This window comes from Pseudorasbora parva, chromosome 20, assembly GCF_024679245.1.
Source record: "Pseudorasbora parva isolate DD20220531a chromosome 20, ASM2467924v1, whole genome shotgun sequence".
Taxonomy (NCBI): Eukaryota; Metazoa; Chordata; class Actinopteri; order Cypriniformes; family Gobionidae; genus Pseudorasbora; species Pseudorasbora parva.
The window spans coordinates 21,761,549-21,787,487 of NC_090191.1; the positions used below are offsets into that span (position 1 = coordinate 21,761,549).

At 36.8% G+C, this 25,939-nt stretch overlaps 1 protein-coding gene across 2 annotated transcripts in view; it reads right to left on the reverse strand.

Annotated features, from left to right (window-relative positions):
• Positions 1-291: 291 nt before the first annotated feature.
• prkcq (protein kinase C, theta) overlaps positions 292-25,939 on the reverse strand; it is a 30,223-nt gene continuing 4,575 nt past the window's right edge. The window contains exons 2-19 of one of the 2 annotated variants that reach the window (XM_067427037.1): positions 20,918-20,937; positions 19,403-19,844; positions 15,278-15,477; positions 13,566-13,626; positions 13,229-13,409; positions 12,728-12,759; positions 12,538-12,623; positions 12,048-12,177; positions 7,958-8,067; positions 7,275-7,422; positions 6,004-6,167; positions 5,343-5,516; positions 4,893-4,984; positions 4,717-4,779; positions 3,790-3,928; positions 3,512-3,700; positions 3,306-3,434; positions 292-1,489 (exon numbers count right to left, since the gene is read on the reverse strand). In XM_067427037.1, the coding sequence (XP_067283138.1) occupies positions 1,331-1,489; positions 3,306-3,434; positions 3,512-3,700; positions 3,790-3,928; positions 4,717-4,779; positions 4,893-4,984; positions 5,343-5,516; positions 6,004-6,167; positions 7,275-7,422; positions 7,958-8,067; positions 12,048-12,177; positions 12,538-12,623; positions 12,728-12,759; positions 13,229-13,409; positions 13,566-13,626; positions 15,278-15,477; positions 19,403-19,520 (2,175 nt within the window). In that variant the 5' untranslated portion in view covers positions 19,521-19,844; positions 20,918-20,937 and the 3' untranslated portion in view covers positions 292-1,330. The remainder of the gene's footprint in view (positions 1,490-3,305; positions 3,435-3,511; positions 3,701-3,789; positions 3,929-4,716; positions 4,780-4,892; positions 4,985-5,342; positions 5,517-6,003; positions 6,168-7,274; positions 7,423-7,957; positions 8,068-12,047; positions 12,178-12,537; positions 12,624-12,727; positions 12,760-13,228; positions 13,410-13,565; positions 13,627-15,277; positions 15,478-19,402; positions 19,845-20,917; positions 20,938-25,939) is intronic. The other variant, XM_067427036.1, reaches the window with a different exon arrangement.

Genomic DNA, 25,939 nt, shown 5'->3' on the forward strand with positions numbered 1-25,939 from the left:
ATTAAAAGCCATCTGAACCTAGTATATATTCATGCTTCTTCAATATCATATTTTTGCAGCTGTTTTGTGACAAGCCACCGGGGTACATTGTCACAACTTGCAGACAAAACTTGTCTGTAGTCATAAATAAACCTATTAGGCCTAACTATGTTATACTATAGCAAATGGGATTAATACACCCCGTTTCCAAATACCAAATTCTGATTTTGACTTAATTGATCTGAAGCCTCGATTCGTTTTGTCCCAAAGACCGCAATCAATAATTCAGCTTTTGTTGTTGTTGTTGTTATATGTGGCTTTGCTGTAGCAAAGCTTAATTTATTCAACAATGAAATTTCAATTTTCCATGCACCATAAAATAACCAAACATAATAATGACAATGAAATCATTTCTAGATGACTCAATAAATCATAATGCTGACTACACAGACAACATAATTTGTGACAGTGATTTCATTCTAAATATACTCAGTTTTATGCACAACACATTTTTATATGAATTCATTTTGTACAATCCAAGGACATCATAGAATTCCACTGAACAGTTTGCTACAGCGTAACATTTTTTCACTACACTTCTCTAGAATTCACTTGTATGGAACACATAGGCTAATAAAACTGATCATTAAAGAAAATGACACCAGCACATTCATTCTAATAAAACATATTGAATCTAATAAAAACATTTTTTAAATGATATTGATGATGCACAACCAGACACAAGTATCTTGATAGATATACCTATGACAATAAATGCATTTCAAACAAATACAACCCACAATATGAGATCTGCATGACGCTTTATCAAATTCATCTCCTCCTATACACTGTTGACAGGTAGTATTCTTCATTGAGCTTTTTGTAGTTTATGTTATATACCAGTAGGTGGCGATAATTGCCTCGATCACTCTGACTCGTTCTGGATTCAGGTAAAGAATGAATAACAACGGTTGCGTTTGATTCTATTTTGAGTTCGTTTGGAGCTCTTTTCGATGGCTGAGTATAAAAAAAATATTGTAGCAATATTGTGTCTATAATGTAATTAAGTCAATATTAACTTAATATATACGTTAGCTGTTTGAGTCCCCTGAACCAACACAATGTGCTCTTTTGCCATTCACCTCACAAAAATGTAAGGAGGCACCAAATAATAAAATAATAACAATATGTGTCTTATATATAATTTGACACTTGTGTCTTTTATTCACAGCCCATAGTATGATATGAGGTTGACTACAGGCTGATATGATGTTCAGGTGAGTGTTTGCTTTTGCTTTGGACCTGTTCACAGTATTTGCACAAATGTCTTTAATGAATGTTTGTTCTTGAGTCAGGGGCTCTTGAGACGGGCCATGGCAGGGTTGATGAAGGAGAAGTTGTCAAACGTGCTCTGGTCCACGCTGTTGATGATGATGCGATCCGTGACGGAAAGTCGAGGCTTCTCATTTATGAACTCCTTATCGAAGTTACTACAGTCACTTGCTGATTTCTGTAAACAGAAAGGCTCAATGTGTCAGTCACACCACACGTAACAGTTTGTGACGAACTCCGTTCCAAAATCTAGTGAGCTGCTTTGCCGTTTACTGTCTACATAGGCATCTGTCTGCTAAGTCAGGACCTTAAAGTCCTCATGAAATCAAAACTGACCCTTATTTACTTTGTTAGCACACATTACAGGTCTTAGGGTTTAACAATTAATCAGTGCAAGTTAATACAAAGATTAAAAAAAGTTAGTCATCATTTTTAAACAAAATCTGAAAACCTTCTTTCTTCGCTTGAAAACAAAAGATATTTTAAAGAATGTTGGAAACCAGACAGTTGAAGGCACCCATCGTCTAGGAAAAATGTCGTCTGGTTACTCAGAAACTCATACAGGTTTGGAACAATGTGAGGGTAAGTAATTAATTTATTTTTTATTTTTGGGTGAACCATCCCTTTTACTGAAATGGAACCTGAAAAGTTCCTGAGAAATTATCTTCATAGGCAATAATGTCACACAGTGTTTGAGTGTAATTAATTACTAAGTAATCAAATTAATGAAATTTAGTTACTTTTCCCTTTATAGTTACTTTTCCTACTGAGACTTCAAGAATGAGACTTTTGATGGATACGATCCTTTGTTTTGGAACACCTATGCCTATATAGACCTTATTCACAGCAGAACCATCTTTGATTTTTTACAGGAATTAAAAAGTAAGGCTGTGAGGGTTAAACACATCTCTTCGAAACACTGCAAAAAATATCTTTACAAGAAATTTCTGTAGACAAGAAACTCAGCTTAGCAAAACAATACAGCTTTTTACAGCAGATGCTATTGAAAACACAGTAAGTTTAACTAGACTGGGTAAACCCAGCCTGATCTGCCGGCGATTCGATTTTGCCCGGCAACTCAGTCTGGAAACCTGTACGTTAATTTCTACTGCTTCTGTTACACTTTTGCGGGGGAGCCAATTACAGACTGGCTTATCCACCTGGCACAGTATAGGCGGGTTTAAAGGGTTAGTTCACCCAAAAATGAAATTGATGTCATTAATGACTCACCCTAATGTCGTTCCACAGCCGTAAGACCTCCCTTCATGATTCGAATCGGCAATTTCCCTTGATTTCAGCAGTTTGGCACGTGATCCAAACTGCTGAAATCACGTGACATTGGCGAGCCGAATCGATTCACTGATTCATGGCCGTTTGAATCTTTATTTGATGTTTGAAAACAAACGCGGAAGAGAACACTGATGCTGAATAAAGTTGTAGTTTTTTTTATTTTTAGACCAAAATGTATTTTGGATGCTTCAAGAGATTCTAATCAACCAATTGATGTCACATATGGACTACTTTGATGATGTTTTTATTCCCTTTCTGGACATGGACAGTACAGAGTGCATAGACTGCATATGCTCTGGGACTAAAATATAAAATATAAAGATGAACGGAGGTCTAACGGGTGTGGATTGACATTAGGGGGAGTCATTTATGACATCAATTTCATTTTTGGGTGAACTAACCCTTTAACATGATGATGGATAGAGAAGCGATGGGTCTTGCCCGTTAATGATGCCTCTTGTGGTCTGATTGGTTGATGGACTATCCAATTGCATACAGAATCATTTGAATAATTCTCGTTTATCACAGCTCTTGTGGCAGTAGAAAATACAGAGCAGACTCTCCAGACCAATGTTCAATCTTAAATTGAGACAACCAGACAACCTCACTTTCATACCTGTCATGGCACCGCTCTAAATAAGGTCTATAGGCAGCTCATTAGGTTTTGGAACAGAACCTACTTTTTATGGCTGTAATGAACTTACCACAGTGGGCCTGAAGGGCGGCTCCACCTGTCGTTTTTCCAGTGCGTTCCAGTCAGTGTCTCTGAAGAACGCATGCTGTCGTATATTTCCTTTCACACCCAGCCTTCGCTCTGGTTCCCGGACAAATAGCTAGAACCAGTCATAAAATCAGTTATAGTTTATAACAGTTAAATGTTATTTTTTATTAATAGTTAGCTCAGACATACCTTTACAAGAATGTCCCGTGCGTCTCTAGTTAACCAGCGTGGGTAGCACGGGTCGTCAGTGCGAATCGACTGAAACAACTCTTCCTCGTCATGTCCATGAAATGGAGATTGGCCAATCAACATCTCATAAAGGAGGACACCAAATGACCACCAGTCTACAGAAGTCCCATATTTCTGCCCGAGCAGAATCTGTGAAGAATACAGCATGTAGTAGTTATAAGTAATTATATATAAATATATAAAAAGTGAATGATAGTGAATGTTGTAGAGATCCTCACCTCAGGGGCGATATAGTCTGGTGTTCCACAGAAGGTGCACGTTCTAGCTTCTCCAATCATGTTCTCTTTGCACATGCCAAAATCGGCAATCTTGATGTGACCATCAATGTCTAGTAAGATGTTGTCCAGCTTAAGATCTCTGTGAAGTCACAACACGCATACTGTATTAATCAGCTGTATTCTGAAATGAGGCAATGTACTTGCTGTTTTTTTTTTTTTTTTTTTGTAATCCAATGTCAATTCATAGTTACACAACTCTGCCTTGATCTTTTGATATATAAGAAGTCTTAAAACACCCTGCAAATTTCATAGCTTAAAATGTCCTCCAGAGAAAGACTAAATTTATAGCAACTTGGGGACAATATTCAGGCTAGGGGAACTCATATTAATGTTGAAAAACCTCATAAAATAAAAATGTCATGCCATGGGACCTTCAAAGTAACTGTATGTACAAAATGTATTTCAATTAATCATAAAATGGCCCTGATATGTCACTAGACATTAAGGAATCATGTTAATTTCAAATACTTATATCACTGACAACAGTAGCCAGTGGCCCCTGACAACTGGCCAGGATATTGTCATTTAAAAGTTGTTGTTGCATTGCAATATTTCCAGAACATTTATTTGCATACAATAGCAAGTGGGTGTTACTGTTTCCTATGCAATGTTGTTAGCCAATTATAATAGTGGCCATATTGACAAGTCTTAAACACAGAAGATTCCAGACAGAAGGTCAGAATGAGGGTTTAAAAGTATCTCTTATCGTATCTTATCTTATCCATCCATCCATCCATCCATCCATCCATCCATCCATCCATCGCTCCATTGAATGCAAGAATGTAAATCATACAATATTGCCAAAGCTGTCTATCTGTCTGTCTGTACACTCATTTTATGGTATAGAGTTCCCACAGTAGTGAATACCTGTACACAATGCCTTTAGAATGTAGAAACTGCAGGCCGCATATGATCTCTGCTGCGTAGAACCTATCGACAAGAGAGAAGAGAGGAGGTGGAAGAGGGTGAAAACCACAGAAAAGAAGAGTAGGCAGAGTCTCAGCTTTTAAAATGTGTTTGTGGGGGCTGCATATGAGTCTCACGTGGACCGTGGGATGTCAAATCGGTGGCAGGTTTGAATGTGGAACATTAAGTCGCCTCCGTTTAAGTACTCCATCACAAAGAAAAGATTTTCCTTTAGAGACCAAAACAGAAACAATCAGTTCAGACTGGTCTAACAAAACCAAATCACTTCGATATGTGTATCGTGGGGGTGGGTGGAATGTTCAAAATATTATGTTGTAGTATTTCACGGCCTGAAAATGTTATAATTTTTATGTTTTATTATGTATTCACTATGTTTTTATTAATTATACATTCAATTAATACATTTAAAATATAAGACCTTCTTTTTTGTTGACTCTTGTTATTTTTTATATTTTAATAACCATATTTTTAAGTCCACCGAACAAAAGAAGCATAGCAAATATATAGCAACCAGTCTCTACCAGTTGACATATTGATATATGCCTAAGTGTGTCCGTGTGTATTACCTTGGTCTGGAAGGTGCAGTAGAGGTGCGTGAGGAAGGGGTGTTCCCAGGCCAGAGACAGCACTCTCCTCTCCACCATAGTGCATTCAACATCATCATCCATCAGAACTACATCTTTCTTCAGAGCCTTCACTGCAAAGAACTGCCCTGAACCTTTCAGCTCGGCCAGGAAAACCTGCAAGCACACATGTACAGGTATGCAAGATTTGTAGAAAATGCATGTTCCCAGATCCAGTTAATAGGCTATTGAGTGATGGCATTTTAATAGCTGCCAATGGGTATTACCAAAATAGCCACAATGGACATTAAGCAGTTAAATCAAAGTATAGAACAACTATGGTTTTATGCCAGTTCCTTAAATGATTAAAAGCAGATTTAATCAGGCTTTGCAGCCTTTTACCAGTTGGAATGCTGCTATGCACCGTCCATATTGTATTGCAAACAATTACCAAATTTAGTTTCAAAACGGCAATGTTTTTCCAAGATTTAGCTTCATTTCCTGTTTAGAATACAGTGATTATTTATTGAAATGTATTTTGTCTCAGTTTGACCCAAAATATCAAACAATGCTTTATTTTTAGGCCAGTTGTTTCAAATGTTAGTATGTAGTAGTAGTAGATAAGAGTTAAAATGGAAATTTGAGTCGAAAACATAACTCTTACCTTTCCAAAGCTTCCTTTGCCCAGCATCTTATGCAGAGTAAAATTGTCTAAGGTGAATTTGTGGTGCTCTTTGCGTGGGGTGGCATACAGGGGCTCAGGCTCTTGAAGGCTCGCCCTGCGATCCTGAGCTGTACCCTGAGATTCCCATGAAATACCTTGATGCTCTGTTGGAAGAAAGAGAGAAGAGCTAGACATTAATAGATGAAACAAGACAGCGTCTGTCAGTCAGTCGGTCGGTCGGTCGGTCGGTCGGTCAGTCAACCAACCAACCAACCAACCAACCAACAAACCAAACAACCAACCAACCAACAAACCAAACAACCAACCAACCAACCAACCAATCAATCAATCGCTCTGTTCCAAAAACCCGATGAGCTGCTCAGTAAGGCAACTTTGTTTGCAATTATGCTGCCTTGTAGGATTGCTTATATTGTAAGCCTAATAAAGAGTTGTTCTCATGAGGGTATTTTTTAGGTATCCTTGCCAACAACTCTAAGGCATGGGTTTTCAAAGTCAAAGACAGTGGGACAGCTTCCCGTTGGACAATAATAGTGTACTCTCATCTTGTGTGTCACTGTAATTTTCTTTATCTTGATTACAATCGTCATCCATCAAAACTTTACTAGTGACTCACTACAGTGACTCATTTAACCATGTATTACTGTATTTGAAAGGCTTTTGTCAGACTATATAGAAATACAGTTCAATAAAATACCACAACACAGACTGAAAACATGTAAACGAACCAAAGACAAGAAGGACCCTAAAAAGGACTGAATGCTCAAAGCTCATGCACATCTTTTTTTTCTCGTCATAGTCACGATGTTGCCCCCCGCAGTTCAGTACAGGCATCAGATCTTTCTTTGTGTGTGACAGGGCAATTCCGGAGGCTGTTTTGACTCCTTTACACATTTTAAAAGCTCTTAAGGAGTTCTCAGCTGGTCAAAATACCCTCATATGCAGGCTACTCACATACAACAAGCAATTAGTCCAGCACACAGCATTGGTTTAGATGTTCAGTAAGTTCCGTCTCGAAAAAGGCAATACTTCATAAAAGCCGACCAATAAGTTTATTAAGAGATTACCCAATGCCTTTAGGTTCGGTGTCAAAAATGTCTGAACGCTAAGCTTACCAGACCAAAACGAACCAAGCGAACCGAATTACAAGTGTGAACACACCCTAAACCAGTTTTTGGCAAGAAGCAAGTTCGACACTAAAATCTATTCAGAACTGTGTGAATGGATGTTGTTTTGGCATTTGGTATATGTACCTTTGCGTGGCAGAGGTGGTGCAGGCGAGAGAGGAGAAATGGGTAAGTGGCCTGAAGGCTCTCTAGTGACCCCTGCCTGACTCACGCCCACTGGACCCTCTCGACCCTCTCGACCGACAACTTCGCTATCCCGCGAACTCCGAGCCTGCTATGGAAAGAAACACATTGAATTCCTATTAGATTAAACAGCTTACACCACATGATAATGTAGGGAATACACATCCTTCAGGCTTTGTCATGATACGACAATTACTTGCATTACTTGCATATGGTCCCGTTGTACATAACTGCCATTTTTGCATCATGCTAAAGCCAAACTCCATTGGAATAAACTGAGCGTCACCTGAGTTGCGCGCAGTGAGGGGCTTGTTAACGAAAGTGCTTCCCATGAAGAGTGTAACAAACAGTAATCAAGGAGGCGATAGAGCTACCTTCAAATGTTTGTACCATTAAACCCATGTGTTATTAGGTAGCTAGCTATTAACATGTAGAGTTTAACTAACATGTTCTTTTGGTTCTTCTCAAACTGTTGCTCTGCTGGACAGAAGTTGACCTAAAAAACTAAATGTGTGAAATTTGGGCAAATACAAACGTACAAAACTGCCTATGGAAAAATCATGTGAAAATGTGACATTTGTTTAATTGCATATTATGTGTGGTTCATAATGTGTGTGTCTTCCAACCTGTTGAGTGGTCTCAATCATAGCCAGGGCTTCTGCCATTAGCTTCTGGTTGACGCCACAAAGGTTTGCTACTTTCTTCTGACATTTATGGTGAACATTCATCCCACATTCTGCAATGAGAACACACTTAAAAGCTGAACTGAAATGCAAATTAAAAAATCTGTGTATATAAAGTACACTAATGAGTTTTTTCTCATTAATGTACACACAGCACACCAGAAAAACACAAAATTGTAGACATTTTTGCAGATTTATTAAAAAAGAAAAACTTAAATATCACATGGTCCTAAGTATTCAGACCCTTTGCTGTGACTCTCATATATTTAACTCAGGTGCTGTCCATTTCTTCTGATCATGTTTGAGATGGTTCTACACCTTCATTTGAGACCAGCTGTGTTTGATTATATTGATTGGACCTGATTAGGAAAGCCACACACCTGTCTATATAAGACCGTACAGCTCACAGTGCATGTCGGAGGAAATGAGAATCATGAGGTCAAAGGAACTGCCTGAAGAGCTCAGAGATAAAATTGTGGCAAGATGCAGATCTGGCCAAGGTTACTAAAATATTTCTGCTGCACTTGTGGCCTCCATAATCCTTAAATGGAAGACATTCACCAAGAAGAGCCTTGGTGAGAGAGGTAAAGAAGAACCCAAAGATCACTGTGGCTGCAAACTGATCTCATGAAATGGCGTATGTATAATACCCCAATTCGTATGCCATTTTGGCGTGCTATCAAGACGCATAATCACTTTTTAGCGTGTTTATCAATGCTGTCTTATTCTATCCCCTTACACTGCCCCTACCCATCACACACACACACACACACACAAACACAAATACACATTGCCCCTGCTCCTAAACCTACCCATCACTAGAAACATTCTGCATTTTTACATTTTCAAAAAAACATAATTTAGTATGTTTATAAATACATGTGGACACATACACATAATGGTTCGTTTCGGCGTAGACATTCATGCGGAATCACACAGCGTAGACATACACGTGGATAGCTCAATATGCCTACAGAAAACACACCAATTGGCTTTAGAAAGTGTTGTGTATGTTTACACAAAGTCATGATGTCATGCTGGGGGCTGAGCTCCAGAGATACAGTCGTGAGATGGGATAAAGTTGTAGAAAGTCAACCATCATTGCAGCCCTACACCAGTCTGGGCTTTATGGTAGTGGGGCCCGACAGAAGCCTCTCCTCAGTGTAAGACACATGAAAGCCTGCATGGAGTTTGCTAAAAAAACACCTGAAGGACTCCAAGATGGTGCGAAACAGTGATGCGCTGGTCAATGTATAAACAACCCGCACCCGACCAACGTTTTCAGATAACCCACCCGCAAAAAAGAAAATATTGTAAAGCTACCCGACCTGCTTCCTGACCCGCATTTTTTAAAAGTAGTAAATGCTCCCTGGCATAATATCCATTAATCCAGCCTGTGGAGGAGAAATGTTTCAGACTGACGTGTGCGCTTAGAGGTGCGGCGGCGAGAGCAGGCAGTTCTTGAGGTGGCCCATCATTTTCCATTTCAGCTGTCTAGATGCATATTATTGATGAATGCGATGTTTATGTTTCGACCCTGTGTTGAGAATTCATCAGCAGGTCAACTGAGAGCCAAGTTTTGGAAAAGTGTGAAAGCCCTTAGGAGGACAAAGTCGCAAACTATTCTTTTTCTGAATGCTGAATGATATAACCTAGTGTTGTGTAATAAAGGCTTGATTTATTCATTTATTTTGTTTCGTTTTCTTAACAATTAAGCTCCTGCATGTGTTTATCCAGTCTAATTACAGTGTGCGTCTCTCCCCCGACTTTCCCAACAAAAATCGCGCCCTGGAATGTATATGCCAAAATGAATTTTATCCATGTTTTTTCGTGTGCATATGGTACACACTTATGGCGTATTATATGCATGAACCACCCACCCCACCACCCCCATGATCCTACCCAAGAGTGTGTCATATACAAGCCATAAAGTGCGTATCATATGCACGCCAAAACTCATTTTGGCGTATACATTCCACGATACTGCACACTCGTACTATTGATATGCATTACCATGTGATCGTGTTGGACATGATATGCATTACCATGTGATCGTGTTGGACTGAGCTAGGCTATATGCGTTTAAAAAAGGATAGCCTATTAAAATGGTAGGCTACAATAGCATTGCTCAGTTCAACGTGTTGGGAAATCGGGCATTTTGCCTGCGTCATCTTTATTTCAAACTAGGGATGGCGAAAACTAAACATTTTCTTGACCGACCACCGAGCCTCATTAGCCGGTTGAAAACGGTTAACCGATTAGTTTAAAATATGCTGCGCAATTTGAAATAACAGCCACGAGCCACGCCTGCAATTTTGCAACTCTGTCGCATCTCTCTATGATCTCTCTGCCTTATGTTATCACTGAAATGTAGATGTAATATATTTCCGAATGTAAGCCCATCTTATGTGGAATGCACGCTTCATACTGTCGTCTGCCCTGGCTCTAACCTCGAGTGTTTTAGCCTGTTTACTTTTAGCAAACCTTGTGAGTGCGCAAACCCAAACGCTGTACCCTCGCGCCAAATGTTTTTATTGGATTATTAAGTACAAACAGGCGAGTTATGAAAAATGGATTTGTTCACTTCACACAAAAAGATTTTGGAATGAGATGGCTAACTGTAGTAGCACTTAGTCTACTGTCTATAATAGCCTAATTTAGAGATCACTTTCTTTTTTTTTCACCGACAACCGACAACTTTGATTGGTTAACGTTGATACGGTCAACCATTGGTCAAATGGTCATCGGTTAACATCCCTATTTTAAACGACCCGACCAACCGTGACCTGAATATCATTAAAAATATTTTACGCAGGAAATATTGTGAATATTGTGAAAATAGTGAACGCAGGAACCTTCTCATTTTGAAACAACCCGCGCATCACTTGTGAGAAATAAGATTCTCTGGTCTGATGAGACCAAGATAGAACTTTTTGGCCTTAATTCTAAGCGGTATGTGTGGAGAAAACCAGGCACTGCTCATCACGTGTCCAATACAGTCCCAACAGTGAAGCATGGTGGTGGCAGCATCATGCTGTGGGGGTGTTTTTCAGGCTTCACAACAACTCTGTAACTGTTCTTGAATTGCCCAGCCAGAGCCCTGACTTAAACCCAATTAAGCATCTCTGGAGAGACCTAAAAATGGCTGTCCACCAACGTTTACCATCCAACCTGACAGAACTGGAGAGGTTCTGCAAGAAGGAATGGCAGAGGATCCGCAAATCCAGGTGTGAAAAACTTTCTGCATCTTTCCCAAAAAGACTCATGGCTGTATAAGATCAAAAGGGTGCTTCTACTAAATACTGAGCAAAGGGTCTGAATACTTAGGACCACGTGATATTTCAGTGTTTCATTTTTAATAAATCAAAAATGACAAAAATTCAGTGTTTTTCTGTCAATATGGGGTGCTGTGCTGTGTGTGTATATATAAAACAGGCCTTATGAGTGAGTATATTTTATATATATAACAAAAATATATATATAAAACAGGCCTTATGAGTGTTTAGGGGTCATTCTACAAAACATTACATTTTCTTCTCTTATTTATGTTACTTATATAGTTTTAAAAATGAATTTGCTCATGACAATTTTTCATTTCTATTTTAAATATGATATTTTTCTAAGTTGGCCATTTTGTTTTACTTAAAATTTTGACTTCTTTATTCTCTTTATTCATACTATATTATTAAAAAGACTCATGCCAACTGCCAAGGTTGCACATCAACAATTTTGCGTAGCATATTCATCACATCTCTACCCTTTTAAACTAATAAACTCCACAATTTCTTAATAAATAAACAAAATATCATCTGCCTGGTAAATTAATTTACCTAAGGAACAAGCAAATCTTGCATCTGTTTTGTGTCTTTTTCATGCATTTTATTATGTATGCTAAATATCAGAAATATATAACAGAAATGTCCTTTTTTTTTCAAAATGGAAAAGGTGACTGTTTCACAGAATGACCTCTATACATTCGTAGTTGTGGTTGTATAATTAGACATTCATAACATGTGGCTGTGTAATGAATCACCTTCACATTTAAGGCCCTGCCGAGCAAGACCCCATAACAGGGTTCCACAGTGCTCACAGAATGTCGGGCTCATGTAGTTGTATACTTTAAACCTATGAGGCATGTCAATCTTAAAGCGTTCCTTATGGATCTGAAACACACATACACACAGACACAAGTAACACATCAGGTCAACATGGAAAATATCCAAAACGTCATACTTTTTTTTTCAGCGTGACTGTAAAGTGTGGAAAGACTGTTTTGTGACGTCTACCAATTACTAAAAGCGGAAGGAGTCTGAGACAAAAAGATGATTCATTTTCTTAAATATTTTTTATTACACTTTTGTCTTCAGATTACTAAAGCTTTGCTGAATCTATAATTAGCCTCCAGTTGCACAAAAATGTCTAAAGGTCTCTGGCTTAAAATCAGGGCACCAAAACCCTTTTGTGAACCCATATTGTGTGCTTGATGCATTTGTATGAAAGGGGGATGAAAACATTTCATTTACCATAGTTTCTTTACTGTTTATCGCTGAGCCTGTGCATTTGGCGATGACTTTGTCGATGCACTTTTTATGGATGGCGGCATTGCATTCTGGGAAAAAAGAGAGAAGTGTGTAGGAGGAGTTCTGACACTGATACAATGGAAACTTGTTTAGGAACTGCAAAAGCAATGAGGATGTGAGTAAAAATACTTACGTCGACACTGATATCCCTGTTTATTCAGGCCCCTGAGGTAGAAAAATTAAACCATTTAGACAGTTTTTGTAATATGGAATGTAATAGACAGTGCTAAATTACTGCATATGAATCTAAAAAAAGATTAAAAAAATTGAATTGAATTTTTTCTACTGTTATATTATCAGTATTCCATACACTTAATTTCATACACCGATTGCACAGTTTATTATAATATAATTTTTTATTGTATTGTATTATGTAGAGAATATTTAGATCATCCATCCCACTTATATTGTAACAACCTTAAAATAAAGTGTAAAGTCCAGGTGGGTGGGGAAAATAATATTAACCTTTGTTTCCATCCGAATCACAATAGGTAAAGTCTTTGGCCCACATTATTTCCCCCTGAATATTCAGTTTCACTCAAAAATGCATCAAACTATGAAAGTTGTAAATGCTGTTTCATTTAGTTATTAAAGAGGGCTTTATAAAAAAAGTAATTCCTTGTGTGCATAATACCAGACAAACTCCTTGCAGACTGAACAGAAAGTCGGCTGAGGGAAAAAGGTGGCGGTAAACTCGTGACATTTGACCACGTGAACTTTGGCCTGTTTGATGGCTCCTCGTCTGTGGTGTAAGGCGAACACCCCGTCTTTTTCCCGTTCAGTTTCTCCATCCCCTTCACCATGACCTGTGGCGTCTAGCAAACAAGAACCCACACACAAAATATTTATGAAACCCCCCGGTTTGAAAACCTCTGGGCTAGATCCATCAGTTCATGAAAACATGTGTAATTGTAGAAATAATAATGTTAATGTACTAGTCTGTGAGAGATCTGAATGAAAGAAACACTCACCACTCCTCTCCAGAAAATACCGTGCCTCCATCAGTAAGCGACCCTGTGGCTTTAGTTCCACCTATAATACACCAAAATAAATCTTACCAAATCATTGAAAATATTAATGCCATGGTCTGTCGGAATACTTAAATCTGATTGGCTGGAAGGTGTGCAATAAAGTTGTTTAACGCACAGGTAGTTCCAAGTCAGTTGAATAACCGTTCTATATTAATGCACTTTAATTTAAACGCACACACACATAGGCATATGTCACTCGCACACAGAGCGGAGATCACGCTGCGCCCACACACACAAACATTCAGGAACACACACACAAACATTATATTTCTCAGCAATAATGGGGTTACACAGTCTCTCTCTCTCTCTCTCTCTCTCTCTCTCTCTCTCTCTCTCTCTCTCTCTCTCTCTCGATAATTAATATAAATAAATAAGCAGGATAATTCACGACTAGCTGTGCATTAAAGGATTTTAATGCACTCCGGGGAGGCTAAAGTCACTTTTATATGGTGTTTGCATTTGCAGTGTGTGGACACAACCATCCAACAATGATAAAAATGCATTCACTTTTTATTTTTATCCTCAAATAAGCCTAAACACTTGGCCTAAGTTGTTTTTTTAACATGCTCCGCCCAAGACCGCTGAAGGACTGTCCCATTTTAGCATATTTCCGCCCTCAGCCAGTTGTACACGTACTTCACGTGTCTACCATAGGCTGTAAAAAAATATGGACGTAGTGTCTGTGACGTCACCCATAGGATTACGATAAGTCGGTCTGAAGCTTAAAGTAGGGGCGAGCTGGGTGGTTCCATCTTGCGAGCGCCTCATCGCGTGTCACTCCCGGATAACAGAAAATGGGCAAAAAGGCAGGATGTGGGCTGAGCTTAGGTGACGCAATGACTATAGACGGTGGATAAATGGCTATCCACCTGTAACCACGCCCTTAATTATGCAGAGCTTTAAGGCTTTATATAACGTAAACGAATGAGTTCATGAAGGTCTAAATTAGCCTTATAGGCCAAAACCACAAATTGTACCAGGCTGTGAGCATGTTTTTTCTGCTGTAAAGTTGAGGATTTTAACATGGGGCTCAATGAGATTCTGCTCCCTTCTGGAACCTGTCCCTAGTGGCCAGTTGAGGAATTGCAGTTAACATTACTTCCGTATTAGCTTCAAGAGAGATCGCGGGAGATCGCCGCTTGGTGTCTACATGTCTCATGGAAGAGAGGGGTGGGGTTCGCAGTAGCTCATTATCATTTAAAGAGACATGCACAAGAAACAGGTCGCTGACAAAAAAACAAACATTGAGAAATTGTCTTTTCACCAAAGTATGTTACAGAGATTACATGAAGACCCAAAAGAATCATACCAATTCATGGAAAATGGGAATCCAATTACCCCTTTAATGCACAGCTAGCCATGGATTATCCCTAACATATTACATATACATTTCCTATCACTTATATAATATATTTAGCTCTATTTTTTTGATATGATGGTTTTAGTTTTCTAATTAAAATTAATCTATTTAAATAAATAAGGAATATAATAATAATATAATAATAATAATAATAATAATAAATGCAGGTGTATTTCAATAAATGTAAAGTATATCAGCAGTGCGAACACTTTTTTTCCATTTATTTTTGCTTTGGTAAAGTGAGCATGTCACCACTGTCTACCGTAAATCTCTATCGCACACAAACACTCACCCAAATCTCCAGTTTGCCGTTCTCTTTCTTGCAGCGCGATGCGAGGGTGTCAAGCTGGACAGTAGCCTCTGTCTTTAGCTCAGCCGTCTTGTCCTTGACCACCACGTGCATTACCCGTCCTCTGTGGACGTGAGCGTCGAATGTACTGCTCCAGGGGGGATACATGGTGGGCCGCTTCTGCTTGTACACCTGGCCCTTTTCTACAGATACACGCACACACACTAAATCAGAGTTTCACACCACTGAAAATTTGACTGGACTATGCTATCAGTATCAGTACAAGTAAAACAATTCTCTATGTGTTTTACAGCATTATAACTGGATTTGCAGCATCTGAAACTAATGCTACTGAAATGGCACAATGCACTAACTGTGTGCGAGTAATCTGACCATGCAAATGAAACCAGGCAATTTTGGTAGAATGTCAACATAAAGTCAACATGACATTTAAAATCAGCTCTCTTTCCTTTTCCTTAATGCATTTTCCTGATCTTACTGTGCATGGCCTTGGTGTAATTTGTCTTGTAATTTGTTATTTTTCATTACTTGCTTCGCCACTAAAATAACTTTCCTTTTTGCTGACATCAAGTCACATTTTTTGTGTCCCTCCCCTCCAACCACCTGGTTTTATTCAATCCACTTAATTAAATAAAATCAAGTTCAGCTCGCATTTTTTTAAATGACATTTTCATTCAGAAATACGTACTTGGTGAAGTAAAACAGGTTGCAACCACCTTTAATGTTGAGTTTAATTTGTCATCTTGCATCCAACGACTAATTTTGTAATTTTGCACACACAAAAAAAAAAGACTGGACGAGCAGTTAATCTGACACTTACTTGACAGCAAAGATGTGTTTGAGAATCATGTGACACTTTATATTTTGACAGGTATGTGTGGTTGCGGTTGATTGTAAAGAACAAAACCAAAGGGGTTGCTTAGAAATCCTCGTGTCTGCAATACTGCTCAGTGTCCGTGCCTACGTGTACAACTGCATATCTCTTCATCTAATCTGATTTCACCCACATTTTACTAGCTATACAGGTCAGTGGAAGTAAATTTGCTTTAAAAAAATAAATAACCGCAGTTCTCAAAAACCATGCATGCAGACTTCCAATGCACTTTTGCAGAAATGCTTCCTTTTACATACAATTGATTCGTTGTTCATTCGTTGTTCATAAATCATTTTTTGAAGTTCTAATTGTCGCATTATCTTGCAGTACAGAAGCGGTGATCGGTATATAATAATTCACACATTCTTTGCACATTCTTGACAGAAGTATTGATTAGTTCGATGATGAATGAATCATTATTTTAAGTCTTTCCAATGAATTGATTGATCCAATTTACCAAACCACTTTGTCGGATTGATTCACTTCTCAACTCACTGAATCAATTATTAAGTTGCAGCAGGTTCAGAAAACGTTAAAATAATATAGCACAGAAGTTCTATGAACGTTTTGGTAACACTTTATTTTACAGTGTCCTTGTTACATGTTACATGTATTTACCATATAGTAATAACAGTATTACATAACCTAATTACATGCAACTAAACCCTCAACCAAATCCTAATCCTATCCTCCTTGTATGTTGTTAGTTTTTACTCAGTACTTAAACATATAATTGCATTGTAACAATGACAACTTAAAATAAAGTGAAATGTTATAGTTTTATATTTAGTTTTCATACTTTTTGAAGCTTAAAAGCAACACTCCGCATTAATCGGAGAAAAGGGCAACCAGAACATTCTTTAAAATATCATAATTTGTGTTCCACAGAATATCCTCCTGGGACCCAGTAATAGACTTTTGTCCACTGTAGTGGACATTATATTTTAGTGAATTTCTGTGACATCACACACGTCACAGTCTTGAGTCAGGATGTCCTTTATGGAGCACATTCAGGGCTTTGCACAGATACCAAATGTTTGGAGGTTTCACCAGGACAACAACAACTTCTTGGTCTTTAAAAATGGCTGACATTAATGTTTAGCACTCTTATAGAAATATTATAATATTTTGTAATTATAATTTAAATCTGATAAATTTTCTAATTGTTTGTTATAAATCAACATCTCAGGAAAATGCTATGGGGTTTCTAATCAAAATATGACTTTTTGTTACAAAACAGGGCATTGATTTCATAAATGTCCACTGTAGAGGACACCAGGACATAAATCATGTTTATCAGGCATTTTGGAGACACAAACAGTAAATAGGGAAATAAAATACATATCAATATTCCTATGAAATATTACATATTATTATGAAAATGTTGCCAATTATTACTCCCCTTATTATACTTCTTTTTTTCATTACATGTTGCACCAAGAACACAATAATATGCAAATTAGATGCAATATACCGATACATTGTATTGAATGGGAAAATCTAAGTATGACCATTTTACCCACATATTGCATAAAGTAAGATGGTATTTCAAAGCATTCCGTTATATCTTTTATAACATAGCTCAGAATCATCTTTAAAACAAGTTTGTTTTAAAAAAATCCTGAAACTTAAAAATGTATTCGTGAATTAAAAATAAATCCCATTGTTTTTGCCTATACATGCAATTTCATTTCATTAAAAAAAATTAACAACTGAGTCCTGGTGTCAACTACAGAGGACATATCATAACATATGAATAAAATATAATTTTCCACAAAAATTATGTGTCCATTTGTTTATTATGCTCTAAACAATCTAATGACATGGAAAAATACAAAATTCGAAAAACTTTTTTTTTCTGGGTCCCAGGAGGATAAAGACAGTAATGCGGGGTCGGAACATGGGGGTCAGAATTGTCTTTTCTTTTTTTCATGTAAACTATTTTTATAGTTGTCATGGAGTTTAACATATACAGTACCTATAGCAATGCATATAGAAACATATTGACAGCATCTTCAAACCAACTTGAATTACCGCACATTTGGCTGTCAAATGCTATCAGACATGATTCAAATTGTACTGGTTTCATATTTTTTGAAACTGACTGTCTGTCTGTCATAATAAACTGATTATTTTGCTGAGTAGTCTAATGACTAAGAAGTACCCCCTTTAAATTGTGGGAAGTGTGTGTGATGAATCATAACCCTGAATGGTAAGAATAATAGGAAAGAAACAGATCCCACTTTTTTACTGACTATGAAACTTATGACACACGTTTCCCTTAAAAGCAAAAATTCACCCTTAAGACACAATATTCAATAAACTTTGACTGAACGCACTGCTTGTCCACTTTCACCTACTGAAAACCGAGTAGGTGGGCCATGTGGGTGTTTTCTTCCACTATAGGAAATTTTGTCCTTGTAATCTTTGTAGTAAATGTGTCAAAAGAATGTGATATTCGAATAGCACTTAACATGTAACACTTTATCATGTACATGGAGGAAAATTATTTTATTCTTCTTAAACCATCATATGTCATTTCCACCACAACTCATATCACCATTTATTTTTTGGTAGAAATTACATTATTTGGAATAAAATGGACAACTAATTGCTCTCTTGCGGTATAGCATTTTATGCATCATAAATATTAAATACACATAATCATTTACTTCGATTTTTACTCTTTTTTACTCTTAACATGCTTTTTACTGATACTGTCGTCGACTTTATAACTAAGCACGCTAACATTTGAAACATAGTTATTGGGGCAAAACTGTTGGTTGTTATGGTAATGACACCAGATTGTCATAGTTTTAAACAATAACTTTTTTAATTAATATATTTTCATATTAAGATAATATATATATATATATATATATATATATATATATATATATATATATATATATATATATATATATATAGTGTTAAAATATATTGTTTTAATATTTATATCATTTTTATATATATATACATTCTGTCCTAGACTTTTAATCTTAAAATATGAAAAGGAAATGCATTTGAAAAAATGTGTCAAAAGGAAATTATGAAGGCATGGTAAAAAGCCAATGTGACCAAAAGAACAAAAGATAAAATCAATATCTGACTGATTAAAAACTTAAAAATGCCCATAACTGAAGAAACTATCCAGGGGTGTATGTTTTCTTTTTCATTTCATTTTTACACTTAAACCATCCTGATGTACAGTACCTGTAGCAAAGGTTTCTTACCAGTCTCCACGGCCTCTTTCATGTAGACAGCACAGTATGGACTGAGTACTTCCTCATGGTAGGCAAGCCCTGGGTCCATCTCAAAGCTGGAAAAACCAATCCTCAGGAATGGAGACATATCTGGAAGCTCTCAGATCCAACAGCAATAGCCTCTGATATAAAGTGTCCGTTGGTTAATTCCGTTGTGGGAATGTTCTGTGCAGTGATGTACTCCTATTTGATGCTTATTTTCATATTTGTGGTGTCCGTTATATGGGTTATATTTTCGGGCGGCACTCAGTAGTGGACAGAACTGGTCCAGAAGCGCCGTGTCCTTGTTTCGGCATCCAACGTAATATTTTTTAAAAATTGAACATTTAACTTTGTCCTTTGTCCATCAAATCTGTGTCTCTTATAGCCGTAGTTTTAGAAGGAATGATGCTGAGACGAAAACTTGAAATATCTAAAACAAGAGGATAAAATATGATAAATTCAAAAATAATAAAGTTAAAAAAAGTAAAAAACAAACAAATAAATGACATAGCAATATATTTTATTAAGAATTAATCTACAATATATAATATATTGATTCTAAAAATAATATCTAAATATATTGTAAAATATATTTTAAATAGAATATTGAATGAAAATGAAATAGTAAATGGACAACGTCATATACACAAGTTATCATGTTAACTGAAGTAAAATCTCTTCTAATCAAAAAAAAAACGAATCAGATATTAACTATTCATACTAGCACTTAATGAGCTTAATTGCTTTAATAAGTTTTCATGAACTACATTAGTTAACATGAACTAACAATGAATACTTCTACAGCATGTATTCATCTTAATGTTAATTTCTACATACATTGTGAAAATTCACATCTGTTAATATTAGATAATTGCACTGTGAAGTGTGAACTAATGTGAACAATCAATGAACAGCTTTAACTAACATTAAGAAAAGTTTATAAATGCTGTAAGAATATTGTTGTCAAATGAGACCTTATTATAAAGTGTTAATAACATTAACAAACATTATTACATTATCTGATAAGGAACAGATCATTAGTACAAGTACATGCAGTGTTTCAATGATTAGAAATGCCATAAAACGTTCATTCATATATTTTCATCTTTTAATGCTCATTATACAAGTGATCTGTTAAAGATTACGATGTTAATAATGAAGTCATGTAATCATAATCCTGTTCAAATGAGTCTCCATGCATGACCTTAACCATTCACTTAACCCTTGAGGAAAAATGGTTGCGAACAAACTGGCTATAAGAACATAAGATCATTGTGATATGCTCTGTCTAATGGAAACCAGAACAACACCACAGCTGAAGACGCGTTAACTTCTTTCCATACTACACATGCCCTTTAAAAGAACATGACACCAGTTTACACCAACCACCAATGTTTTACTCAATCAACAACAATTAACTTGCCATAAACTCAGCAGAAAACAAGAAAACTAACCAGACTTGTTAAACAGTAGGACCACAGTTAACACTAACTGGGTACTTACCAGTTGAAAACCGTGAGGTTCTGGTGAAGAGAGAGAAATGGAGAGAAACGACTATTAATAGAAGTGAAATACTAAACTCTCATCCAAACAGCCTGCCAGGATTTACTTCCCCGCTGAGTCACAGCCAAACAGTACTAACACACACACACACACGTCATGGTCACGGATTTACACACAAACTCTATATGCATTTTATTATAGAAGCTTGTTTCTGCAATGGAATAAATTGATTTGAAAGATAACTGCACATTTTTATCTCGCAAGTCTCTCTCAATTTAAGTTTATATCATTCAGTTTGAGAAAAAAGTCAGAATTGCTAAATACAAAAAACAAAAAAAGTTACACCCTGAACATTTTAAGCCCAATCCACATGGTTTCACAAGTTATTTCAACTTAAATTATGTTAAACTGACTTTAAAAAATGAGTTGCATCTTGTATAACTTGTATAACTAAAAAAAGTTGAAAATTTCTTAACTTATTTTGATGAGTTAAAACAGTATAAAAACCCATGTTGTCACAACTTATTGAACATATCATTTTTTACAGTGTACCTTTTTTTATTTAGTGGCAGAAACAAGCTTTCCTATTGTATATACTGTAAAAAATAATTGTTGGTTTAACCTAAAAAAGTAATCAACCTGGTTGCCTTAATTTTAAGTTTGAGTTAATACAATGAATGAGATTGGTTTATTCAACAGAAACTCAAAATATTATGTTATCTAAACTACATAAAATATCTAAGTTGATTTGACAAAAGAAAAAATGTTGTGATAAACCATGAGAATTCTTTTTTTTTTTTTTTACAGTGTTATTTTTGCACGCAATAAATTGTGAGTGGCACTAACTTACCACCACTATATTAAAGGTGGAAAACAAACTAAGATTTTTTTTTTTAAATTGTTACAAAATATTCTGTTATAGGTCCCGTTCTTCGCGATTCCATCTTTCAAACTTTAGTTAGTGTGTAATGTTGCTGTTAGAGCGTAAATAATACCTGTACAATTATAAAGCTCAAAGTTCAATGCCAAGCGAGATATTTTATTTAACAGAAGTTCACTTTCAAATCCTACAGCGAACGGCCGGTTTGGACTACAGCCCTGCACTTCCTGCTGTAATGACATCACTAGAACCGTTTGTTGACTAACCCTCCGCCCACAAGAACACGCAAAATAGGGGGCCTGGTTTTGTTGCTCTCCCACGTGGAGAAGAGCGTGCATTCAGCGCTTGCATCACCCCGTTATGGTAAGAGGCGGGACCTTTCCAGGCAAAGTGCGCTAAGGTGCTGTCCAATCACAACACGGGAAGCGCTGGCCCAATCAGAACTCGTTACGTATTTCTGAAGGAGGGACTTCAATCAGGCCGTTTATAGGACAGAGGAAACAGCGCTGTACAGATAAGTCAATTGTGTGAAAAATACTGTTTTTTTACACACGAAACATGAACTCATGTTATATTGCACACTGTAAACATAATCAAAGCTTCGAAAACATGCAAAGAACGGGACCTTTAAGCTCAATCAACAGCATTTGTGGTGTAACATTAATTACCACATACAATTATTTTAACTCATCCTTCGACTCTAAAAATCTAAGTTGTGGAGAATTGCTTTTAATTTATAGCCTGATGTGGTCATACTCAATTCTAGTCTGAATATGAGTCTGAAACTGCTCTATTGGGCTGTGATTATGGGGCGTGTTTCAACCCACCCAGGAACGATATCAACTGGATAGACCTACAACCAAATAGAGCAATGAAGCAACGCATTACGTTAGTTGTCAAATGTCAACAGAACTCAACTGCACTGTGTTGCCAAGTCCACGTTTTTTTCTGCGGGTTGTTTTCCATGTCTGCTTGTTGAAGCGACTATTATGTGATATATAGTACCAGGAATGGAAATTTTAGCAGGCAACCTTGCCAAAATAACACACATTTTACCTCCCAAACGCCATTTTTTCCGGAGAACCCCCCGAGAAGCTATTGTTTAGGGCTAGTAGTTGGTGCGTTTTGTTGTAAAAACTTGGCAACCCTGTCTGCACGCACGCCGGAATAAACGATCTTTGCAAGTGTTGTAAAAAAAAGACAGAATTTGAGGATACACAGAGTACTTACCCAACATGATCATCATTTCTGAGAGAAATAGTGAAGGTAAATGCATATACGAACAAGCTCTCCGTTTAGGATTTGAACAAATATAATCCAAGCGCCTTTGATGACGTACATGGTTATGTTCCTGTTGATCATCTCTCCGTTATCATCTAAAGCCCGCCCTGATGATTTCATTGGTCCGAACAGTTTCTGTTTGGGCATAATCACTCCTCTATGGATCGAGTCCAGACCGAACCGCCTGAGCTCATTTTAAAATCCTGCTTATTCTTACAAAGCAGCACTAAATGGTTTAGCTCCACATGTACTTGAGCAAGCTCTTAACACATTATACTCCATCACGTCTATTGCAGTCTCAAAACTGTGGCCAGTTGATAATACCTAGAATATCTAAATCAACCGCAGGCGGTCAATTCTTTTCCTATTTAGCACCTATAAACTCTGGAACAGTCTTCCTAGCATTGTTCAGAAGGCAGACGCACTCTGTCAGTTTAAATCTAGACTAAAAACGCATCTCTTTACTATGGCATACACATAGAACATTTTTAATTTTTTTATTATTCAGATCAATTTACTGATTGTTAGGCTGCATTAACTAGGTCAGCCGGAAACCGGGAACACTTCCCATAACACCAGATGTACTCGTTACATCATGAAAAGAGAAATTTTGAATATTCTAATCTAATATGATTTCTGACCTGTAAGGTTGCCAGAATAATAATCATACACTGTTTGCTAATAGGCCAGAGGGGAACTGGCACCCTGACTGAGTCTGGTTTCTCCCAAGGTTTATTTTTCTCCATCATGCCCTGATGGAGTTTTGGCTCCTTGCCACTGTCGCCTTTGGCTTGGCTTGCTCAGTTGGGGACACTAAAATGATGATCCAAATTATTCAACAAAATATACAAATAAAATTAATTAATTAGGTCATATTTAATTCTATAAACTATAATACTGATCTGCCAACATTGTCGCTCTGTGATAAATTAAAATAAGCTGATTACATCACTGTTTTCTCCAGAATGACAGTTGATTTGTACAGCTAAATTTTGTTTGAATTTTGTCCTGTTTAACACTGTAAAGCTGCGTTGAAACAATCGTCATTGTAAAAGTGCTATATAAATAAAGTTGATTGATGATTGATATTTAAGTAAAAGGAGCCAATTTTGTACGCCTTAAAAGCGAAAATGTGAAACTTTCAATTGATTAGCAGCACTTACATTAACTATTATGTCAATTTATGTATGTAAAGTTGGCAACAAGAATGTGAAATTGGAGATAACTTTACACAGAAAAGGTTAGAAAGCAATTTGTTCACACTAAAATCATTGAAGTACCGTACCCTGTAAAAAATAAAAATGAATATGGACAACCATAGGTTTCTGAAGAGCAGTTTTGAAGCCTCAATGTCGGCCGTTGCCATCTTGGCAGCGCGTCACTCCCGGATAACTGAAAATGGGCAAAGAGACGCGATATGGGCGGGGCTGAGGTGATGTGATGACAGTCCACCTGTCACTCAAATTGGCCACGCACTTAATTATGCAGAGCTTTAACAAATGAGTTATTAAAAAATCCTCCCAACCACAAACAGTTATCATGAACGGCAAAATTTGCCGTATAGACCAAAACAACAATTTGTACCAGGCTGTAAACATGTTTTATGTTTTTTTTTTTTTTCTGTTTTAAAGTTGGGCATTTTAACATGGGGCTTAATAGGATTCTGCTGCCTGGAGCCCATCTCATTTACATTTATGCATTTAGCAGACGCTTTTATCCAAGGCGACTTACAGCTGAAGAGTACAGGAAGCGAACTGTCATGAAGAGGGGAAGAAACGCAAAAAGTGCCTTAAATACAAAGTTTTGGATATTACTCAGACTAGCATAGAATAGGGAGAGAAAATAGAAAAATAGAGGAAGAATAATTTGTTTTTTTTATGATAAGATTAAGTGTGTATTAAGAATTTTATATATATATATATATATATATATATATATATATATATATATATATATATATACTAAAATGTAATGTGTAAACAGAAACAAAAACTAACAAACAAAAAATATTTCCTAGCTTGTTGTTATGCTTAACGTTGGAAGCAGCTAACAATATACATCATATTTAGTTATTTTTCTTAAGCTTCTCAACTCTCTTTCTTGTTTGGTAAGTGCTTCTGCTTGACTGCCAAGCACTTCCTGTCGTTTGACTGACAGCTTAAACCGCACTTCCTGTATCATTGAAGGACTGTAGCGCAGAGTTGCTACTGTTACCTGCTTCTGCTATACCAGGATAGACAGAAGAGAGACAAACAACAGCAGACAGATAGAAAGAACACAGCAGGACACAGACACTTTAATGTCATAACTTTACAGTAGGCCTTTATTGCCTCCATGAGGGTGATATTTCATCAAACGGCGTGTGGGGTCAATACTGACTCTATAGATTCGGCACAGTTGAACTATCCCAGCTTGAGAAATCTGCAGGGGTGGAAGAAGTGTGGGATCAAACAACAAACCCCTCTATTGAACTCACACACTGGACTGAACTATAAATACATTTGAGCTTTTGCAAGCCTCTCGGGAGGTTAAACTCATAAGGCTTGCTAAAAGAATATTATGCACACTATGACATACTCATTGACGAGCTCATTGACCAAAGAAAACGTTCTCTCATCTCTCTGTTTGTAAAAACCAAAAACATTACATTAATTCAATTACAGTGGAAATCTAAGGGGCAAGTAAACCTGGAGTGTTTATAAGCAGAAACGTGAAGGGTGTTTTTTGTTTAAACAGTTAAAATGTGTCTTATTTGAGCTGTAGTTATCGAAATTGTCTTTTTGAGATGGGATCAGTGTTATTACCATTAATTAAAACTAAAACTATTAAAAACCTTTTTTGTTGAATTAAAAATATATTAA